The 9,429-nt window shown below is 41.9% G+C and overlaps 1 protein-coding gene across 5 annotated transcripts in view; it reads right to left on the bottom strand.

Annotated features, from left to right (window-relative positions):
* Positions 1-251: 251 nt before the first annotated feature.
* The window catches only part of LOC118368501 (unconventional myosin-VI-like), a 94,449-nt gene continuing 85,271 nt past the window's right edge, over positions 252-9,429 (bottom strand). For all 5 annotated transcript variants that reach the window (XM_035752643.2, XM_035752645.2, XM_035752646.2 and 2 more), the window contains 3 exons: positions 3,665-3,796; positions 1,775-1,993; positions 252-1,557 (listed from right to left, as the gene is read on the bottom strand). In XM_035752643.2, the coding sequence (XP_035608536.2) occupies positions 1,358-1,557; positions 1,775-1,993; positions 3,665-3,796 (551 nt within the window). In that variant the 3' untranslated portion in view covers positions 252-1,357. The remainder of the gene's footprint in view (positions 1,558-1,774; positions 1,994-3,664; positions 3,797-9,429) is intronic.

Here is a 9,429-nt window from a genome sequence, read left to right as displayed (position 1 = left end):
TTAAATTGTTTTTCCATCATCGGATTCTGTTCTCATGATTTATTAGAAGATCCATTCAGTCAAGTTTGTATTTTTACTGCCCTTCATGGCTTCATTTGGATCAGTAATACAACATGAGGACCATTTGTTTTTCATCATTCATTCTTAATCAGTCATCTTGTTAGATACTGTAATCAATTAGCTAGTCTAAGCCGTTTGAGGTACTAACAGAAGACCTGACTTAATGGGCAAGTCTTGCTATTACAATGACAAAAGGTTGAATGCATTTATTTCCTATATTGCAGTGCAATACTCAGCATACAATTGAAGTTGAACCTGAAATTGCTAAACAATTTTAATATACAGAAAATACGAACAATTATTAACACTCATTATCAAATTATAATTGGGGGTTCACAATGAGATGATTTTACTCATGTCAGAATGTCAAGGATAGGCAAGTCAAGCAATCGAGATTGAAAGACCAATACAAATCACACAGAAAAATTAAACTTTCAATGTTAAAATAGTTGGACAATTCGGTTTTTAGTATTATGGTGAACAGAAAGCACTTGGAGTTCCCTCTATGAAAAGACGTTTACAATTTCAAAAAGGAGTTAAATAATCTGTCACTATGGAATACAAATGGTGACTGATTTCTTTCACTATGTTCCAAAGAGGTTTGTGCTCTAATTAACCTCATGTATGGTTAACGATGACATTCAAAATACAGTCTTCGACAAAGTCGTAAACAAGATATTTTTGAGATGTCATCTGCCTTCCTATGAATCACCTATCAATGCAAAAGTCCTATGTCCTGTTTTTAAAAGATGCGAGCTGGTGTGTTTTCATTGTCATGAAAATACAAAATGTAAAATAAGCTTTCTTAAAAAAACAGCAACAAATTCAACATCAAGGATACAACCTGCCCCCAGCATTATGGAAATACCAGCCCTACAGACAGGAACATTGCAGCTGCATTATCCTGAAAATGTGTCGACAAAATCAATTATTCTCAACAATTTATTCAATCAAATACAATAGTTCCAACAGTGCTTAAATTTCATTTAACTAAACATGAATATACAATTAAGACTTTTGAGGAAAGGCCGATCTGAAACTTCTCATTAATACCAATAAAATAGTTAAGGTCTCGTAAACATTTCATTCAATCGTAGGTCATTGCTTGAGGACGAGATGTAAATTGGTATGTATATTCCCAACAAAGAAACAAACCCAACATATCTAAGTTAAATGTTTAAATGACCTCAGTGAGATAACCATTAGCCTCAGACTGCTATAATAGGGAATGCTTCTGCTTTCTTCCCTTTATTTACTGCATTCTTTTTGAGCCCATGGACATGGGTGCTCCTCTGGTTCACTGGAGGTGGTTCTGCAGCATAGCTGTGGCGTACGTGGGCCTGGCCTGTCTGCTTTCGATGGCGTTTCGAAGGTACATGATCCCGTTGCAGCGTTCCCAAACATCCTCAAATTGCCGAGGGAGGATCTCAGCCCCCCTCTTCGTTGTCAGGCCCGTCTCCTCCAGGCTTAGCTCACACATCTCCATGTCATCTTTTCCTAAGGATGGGGAGACAGTGAGAGAGGAGGGACACAGTCAAAAACAGGATTTAATACACACACAGGAAAGGATAACATATGACTGAATAGGGATTCTTTTTTAGGATGGGATAACCACATTCACAACATGCACTATGACAGAGCAGAGTTTCATATTACAAACACATCAATGTACATATAAAGAACATATGAAGCTGATCTATCCCGAGGGACCCACCTGCCACCAGTAGGATGGGCTGCTTGTCTGGGTGTAGCTCCATCTGCCTTGCGATCCAGGGCCCGTCAAAGTGGGCGTACCACCAGCCCTTCTTCTTGTTCTGGGGGTCCTTGTACTGGTCACCGGGATGGATGAAGGGGATGCGGAAGTAGCGCTGCTGGCGGTTCATGGCTATCTCCTGCGGCTGGGCGGCCACGGCTGGAGCCGGGTTCTGTTGGGCTGTGTGTGGCGGGTTTGATGTTCTTGTTACTGCCACAATACTGCTTTATTATGACATTGTGTGATTACCGAGGCAAATAAATGTGGAATTCTTTTATTATTATTTTTTGTAAGAGGAACAATACTGTATTTACACAGCAGTGTTTGAAGCAATTCATTTGCTAAATGCTAGAACATGACTGAGTTGAATGATTAAATCATAGGGTGGTGGAAGGAAGCAAAAACATGAAACTCTGAAAATATGGGACATCAAAGATGGCATAAAATACACAAACAATGCTATGGTTGAAAAGCCAGGTAAGCTGCTTTCCCCCCTCTTACATGGCAGACTTGCCAAGACATGCTTCCATTAGTGAGAGAAGAGAGAACTGCAGCCAAACAAAAGGCATATAAAATGGGTTCAACATGCCTTTCAGAAGCTTTCACATCAAGAAATGAAAATGCAGTGAAAGCAACATCTGTTCTGGGTAGCTTTCATGTAACTAAATAATACTTTCTTGAAACATGATTTCCAACCTCCCCTATTGTCTGAGTTGAATACATCATGCTTGACTGGATAGAGCAAGCGGTCATGGTAGCACACAGCTAAACCCGATGATGCGTTGTGGCAGCTAAGTCTAATGGGAACAAATACTTTTGACGCAGATGGGTGCTAGGTTTTGGGGCAAGGCTTTTAAGAACACTAATTGAATGTCAAGAATAACAGGAAGGTAATTTATAAAGTGGACATTAATCCCCCTCCATCATTATCAGGAAAAGAGACGGTGAAGCTGTGAAGACAAACCCCACTGTTTTTACCTCATGTAACCCACCGAGGGCTCACTGAAGCATTGCTGCTTCTTCTTGGGTTTTTGCCCTCCGTGTTAATCCGACATGAATGCAATTGTGAGACTTTTTCCCTCCAGCGAAAGTACATTGACAAATGAGGTACTCTGTGTGGACGTACAAGTAACTGCCAAAATAATGTAAAGACTTGAGTAAATGAGGAATGCAAAGTATATTGAAAGAAGGTGCTTCCACACAGGTGTGGTTCCTGAGTAAATTAAGCAATTAACATCCCATCATGCTTAGGGTCATGTATAAAAATGATGGGCAGGCCATTATTTTGGCTATCATGGATATACCCACATAGGATGACAATGCCCCCATCCGTAGAGCACGAATGGTCGCTGAATCGGTTGATGGGCATGAAAACGATGTAAACCATATGCCATGGCCGTCTCGGTCACCAGATCACAAACCCAGCTGAACACTTATGGGAGTTTCTGGAGCGGTGCCGGAGACAACGTTTTCCACCACAATCAACAAAACACCATATTAAGGAATTTCTCGTGGAAGAGTGGTGTCGCATCCGTCCATTAGAGTTCCAGACACTTCAACGTTAAAGTGCATTGAAGCTTTTCTGGCTTGTGGTGGCCCAACGCCCTATTAAGACACTTTATGTTGGTGTTTCCTTTATTTTGTCAGTTACGTGTAACACAACTTTCAAGGTCAAATATGATCACAGAAAGAAAACAGATGAAAAAAGGATGTTACTGTTGAAAACATGTCTGCAATGGACACAGGAAATGGTAATAGCGTGTTAATGTTAACGTGTTAATTTCTGAACACAATCCTGGGTTGAAGAGGGTAGCCTACAGTAGCATAATAGCCCAGGATGGGGTATCTCACCATAGTCCGTGATAGATTTGGGGGCCCTCTGCTCTGTGGCTGTGTCACGTTTCTTGTTCTTGGACTTCCAGGCGTGGTAGACCTTTAGACGGCGATGGAACTCCTCCCTGCATGCCGCCAGCAGCTCAATATCTACACAGGGATGACATCAACAGAACTTAGAGTGAATGAGCATAAAAAATTTTTTTCTCCCAAATACGTAGCCAAATTTCTATTATATGTAAATAGTTTTATGATTAATGAATGCCATAATGTAGTATTGTCAGTTACTTCTCTCTATCAGCTGAAATATATATATTTTTACATTCATTTTAGCTGTTGCGCTAGCTGGTTGGGCCATACATTTTCACAAATCATGGGAATTTCACGTGCCATCTACACCAGTGGTTCTTAACCTGGGTTCGATTGAACCCCAGGGGTTCGGCGGAGGTCAAGACACACATTCGACTAATATGATTCGTGATGACACGCCCCGCTTGGCCATCATTGGCTGCAGGTGATCACGCTACATCGCTTGGCCTATCTGTGCTGCAGGGAATTTGGTACGCTCAGTAGTCGACTTGTGACTGTCGTGATGGTACGTCTTGTGATTTCTTTCTTAATATTTTAATCCCTTCATACTTACTATGTTGAGCAAAAAAATATGTACAATATGGATTCACATGTATAATGGAATGTGATGGGAGTCAGCGTCCTAACTGCATGATTTGCAATGCCAAGTTGAGCAATTCTAGTCTAGCACTGGGCAAAACAAAGAGAACACTTCCTTAAGCTGCATGGAGATGGAAAATACAAGAACACAACGCTTGCTGAATTCGATGAAAAGGCTACTCTGCCTGTTCTCGGCTTTGTACCCATCAACAAACCGATCCTCACAGCATCGTATGAAGTTGCTTACCTGATCGCAAAGCAGGGCAAACCACACACCATTGTTGAAACACTCATAAAACCAGCTGTGTTGAAGATGGCGAATATCATGCTGGGAAAAGAGGCTGAAGTTAAGTTATCCCAAATTCCTCTTTCAAATGACACCATCAGCGACAGAATAGAGGACATGAGCAAAGTAGTTGCAGATCTGATTTCAAGCCCGGCAAAATTCCGCCTTCAACTCGACGAGACCACAGACGATTCCAATCTAAGCCAGCTTGCTGTATTCGTGCGCTATGTGAAAGACGACATGATAAAGGAAGATTTTTAATTTTGTAAGCCTCTTACAACAACAACTAAGGCAGCCGATGTGAAGAAACTTGTGGATGACTTCTTCAAAGACAACAATCTTTCGTGGGATATGGTTTCTGCAGTTTGTTCAGACGGAGCTCCAGTCATGCTGGGAAGAAAGTCTGGTTTTGGTGCGCTAGTAAAAGCCGATGCACCACATATCATTGTTATGCATTGTATTCTGCACAGGCATGCGTTGGCAACAAAAACCTTGCCTCCAAAACTGGCAGAAGTATTAAAAATGGTAGTGGAATGTGTGAACTGTGCGCGAACTAGTGCTCTGAGGCACCGTATCTTCAGTGAGCTGTGTAAAGAAATGGGCTCTGAATTAGAGGTACTTCTGTACCATTCTAACGTTCGGTGGTTATCCCGGGGACAGGTGCTGAATCGTGTTTTTGCCGTGCGTGTGGAATTAGCCCTGTTTTTGCAAGAGCACCAACATTGTCATGCAGATTGCTTCAAAAAGAGAGTTCATTCTCATTTTAGTGTACATGGCTGATATCTTCGCAGCTCTCAATCATCTCAATCAAAATATGTAGGGCGGTGGAGTCAACATCATCGAAGCGGAGGAAAACCTGAAGGATTTTCAAAAAAAGCTACCGTTATGGAAACGACGAACAGAGAACGATAACTTCGCAAACTTTGCCCTGCTGGACGACTGTGTAAGTAATATCGAAGATGTATCTGGAATCGGAGACATTTCTGTACCAGCGGAACTGAAGCAAGCAATTGCCAAGCACTTAGATGAGCTTGCAAAGTCTCTCAACGGATACTTCCCTACAAGAGAGTCATATCCAGCATGGGTGAGACAGCCGTTCACGTTTAGTGTTGAGACAACAGATGTCAATGATGAATACCTCGGTGAAATCATTGAAATTCAGCAGAGCCAGGTTCAACAGCAACTCTTCAGAACAACAACGCTTTCAACGTTTTGGTGTCAACAAATGGTAACGTACCCTGTTATTGCTAAGAAAGCTCTGGAGATTTTCATACCGTTTATTACAACATATCTTTGCGAGCAATCCTTTTCGAGGATGCTGGACATAAAAAACGAAGAAAAGGAACAGACTTTGTTGCGAAAATGACATGAGTGGTACTTGCCACACATTTCTGAACTGGTCTCTGAAAGGCAACTCCCCGCTCCTCCGCTCTCTCCATCAGAAGTCACACTGATTTGCAGTAAATATTCATTATTATGTTTTTGTGTGAAAATCATGTTTTGACGATTTTGTTCTTTGAACACAGTGATGTTGATGCACGGTTCATTTTGTGCACCAGTAAAATACACTGCTCAAAAAAGGATAAAGGGAACACTTAAACAACGCAATGCAAGTAACCACTGGAAGTCAATCACACTTCTGTGAAATCAAACTGTCTGAAAGGCAACATCAGAAGTCACACTGATTTGCAACACTGATTGAAAATCAATACATTTCACATTTTGCTGCTCAAAAAAATGTGCAAATGGAATAGACAGATGGAAATTATAGGGAATAGACAGATGCAGGCAATTAGCAGGACACCCCCAATAAAGGAGTGGTTCTGCAGGTGACAACCACAGACCACTTCTTAGTTCCTATGCTTCCTGGCTGATATTTTGGTCACTTTTGAATGCTGGTGGTGCTTTCACTCTAGTGGTAGCATGAGACGGAGTCTACAACCCACACAAGTGGCTCAGGTAGTGCAGCTCATCCAGGATGACACATCAATGCGAGCTGTGGCAAGAAGCTTTGCTGTGTCTGTCAGCGTAGTGTCCAGAGCATGGAGGCGCTACCAGGAGACAGGCCAGTACATCAGGAGACATGGAGGAGGCAACAACCCAGCAGCAGGACCGCTACCTCTGTCTTTGTGCAAGGAGGAGCACTGCTAGAGTTGTGCTTACAGCCCAACACCGTGCAGGACGTTTGGCATTTGCCAGAGAACACCAAGATTGGCAAATTCGCCACTGTGCTCTTCACAGATGAAAGCAGGTTCACACTGAGCACATGTGACAGACGTGACAGTCTGGAGACGGCGTGGAGAACGTTCTGCTGCCTGCAACATCCTCCAGCATGACCGGTTTGGCGGTGGGTCAGTCATGGTGTGGGGTGGCATTTCTTTGGGGGGCCGCACAGCCCTCCATGTGTTCGCCAGAGGTAGCCTGACTGCCATTAGGTACCGAGATGAGATCCTCAGACCCCTTGTGAGACCATATGCTGGTGCGGTTGGCCCTGGGTTCCTCCTAATGCTAGACCTCATGTGGCTGGAGTGTGTCAGCAGTTCCTGCAAGAGGAAGGCATTGATGCTATGGACTGGCCCGCCCGTTCCCCAGACCTGAATCCAATTGAGCACATCTGGGACATCATGTCTCGCTCCATCCACCAACGCCACATTGCACCACAGACTTTCCAGGAGTTTGCGGATGCTTTAGTCCAGGTCTGGGAGGAGATCCCTCAGGAGACCATCTGCATCAGGAGAATGCCCAGGCGTTGTAGGGAGGTCATACAGGCACGTGGAGGCCACACACACTACTGAGCCTCATTTTGACTTGTTTTAAGGACATTAGTTGGATCAGCCTGTAGTGTGGTTTTCCACTTTAATTTTGAGTGACTCCAAATCCAGACCTCCATGGGTTGTTAAATTTGATTTCCATTGATAATTTTGTGTGATTTGGTTGTCAGAACATTCAACTATGTAAAGAAAAAAGTATTTAATATGAATATTTCATTCATTCAGATCTAGGATGTGTTATTTTAGTGCTCCCTTTATTTTTTTGAGCAGTGTATATACCTATGTTTTGAATTTGAAAAAATCATATTTTATTATTCAAATTAAGAAGGGTTCGGTGAATGCGCATATGAAACTGGTGGGGTTCAGTACCTCCAACAAGGTTAAGAACCACTGATCTAGACATTGCCTACCTGCGAGGCACGTGTTGCTAGGCAACCCCCAGACTTGCCTGGGCAGCCCCAGCTAAAGCCAGTGTGAGAGACTTGATAGCAAACATTAGTGCTATGAAACTAAATGAATACTGCACCCGCAAAAACCTTCTTTGCTAGATTCATGATAGTTTTGTTTGACAAAGCAAGGAAAGTGAACTTCAAAACATCATGTAGTTTTATTGGGATTTGCAGCTGTTGCTGTTAAGTAAGGAATCTGCTAGCTTCTGAAATACTGTAACTTACTCATCCTTTAAGGTTATGGGAGTAAGTCTTTATTATCTTTGATGCCTCCATCAGTGGAGGCTCTTCAGAGGAGGAAAGGGAGGACCATCCTCAAGTGAAATTTCATTAAAAAAATATTGTGAAACATTACAAAAGTAATACTTTTTAGATAAAACTATACTAAATATATTAATATGTCACCAAATAATTGATTAAAATACACTATTTTGCAATGAAGGTCTACAGTAACTTCAACAGCACTGTCTAGGGTAGCACCATGGTGTAGCTAGCTTCCGTCCTCCTCTGGCTACATTGACTTCAATACAAAACTTAGGAGGCTTGTAAGGCCTCACCCCCCTCCATAGACATACATAGTAATTATGACCACTTCCGGAGGACGTCCTCCAACCAATCAAAGCTTTTGCAGTATGAAGTGACATGTTGTCTATCCAATCATAGAATTAGGATCAGAGAATGAACCTAGTGTGTTGTATTGGGATTGTGCCACAGAGCATTATGGGGGTTCTATGTGTTGAGAAGCTTGGTGACATTATTGGATCGAGATTAAGAGTGAAGAGCACTTTGGACATTATTCAATTCAAATTATAGGAGATGGAGGAGGTATATTATAACTTTATTTTTGTGTCCAGTTATTGCAATTTAATAAAATGTGCCTTGCTAACTTCAGTAGCTAGCTAGCTACCAGCACTAGTGTGTAGTTTTCTCTGCCAGAATCTGGTGGTAGAATGGCCAACGCTGCCGAAAATGTTGTGGAATTTTTGTTGAAGAACCACTTTCATTCTCTGGGGTACACGGAAAAGGTGTGAATTAAAACTGAGGGTCGAACTCTGCCTGGAAAAAGCTGCATCAATTAAGACAACGGTCTGTGTATTCAAACTGCGCAACACAACGATAAAGTAAGAAGATACAGGGATGTTTTTCAAGCGGCTTATCAACACCACTGTTGGGCATACAAGCTTTTGTTTTTAGAGGACACGATGAGAGGGAAAGTTCTACCAACAAGGGAAACTACAAGGAGCTTGCAGAGGTAATTGCACGTTATGATGCTTTACTTGCTGAACTATAGGCTACTAATAAGAGCAGCTTGCATACAGCCTATGCTGAAATGTGAATGTGATCAAATTTAGTTTATTTTCAAAATTGGGGTGGCTAGGCTGCCTATACATTTTTTATCCCAAATTATTAACTGGAATAAATCAATCAACATAATAGTTTTAAAAAAACTATTAAAATGTTTTATAAGGCCTACAGTTGCATTGGCCTGCATGATGCAAACATGCATAAAGCAAGCTCTGTGAGTTATATTGTCTATCAGTTGTTGTCTATGTGTCTGGGTAGAGGAAATCCCCCACCTAATCTAGTCTAAATATCATTTATATAAAC

This window comes from Oncorhynchus keta, chromosome 35 (assembly GCF_023373465.1).
Source record: "Oncorhynchus keta strain PuntledgeMale-10-30-2019 chromosome 35, Oket_V2, whole genome shotgun sequence".
In the NCBI taxonomy this organism is placed as follows: domain Eukaryota; kingdom Metazoa; phylum Chordata; class Actinopteri; order Salmoniformes; family Salmonidae; genus Oncorhynchus; species Oncorhynchus keta.
This window is presented reverse-complemented; position numbering and strand designations above follow the sequence as displayed.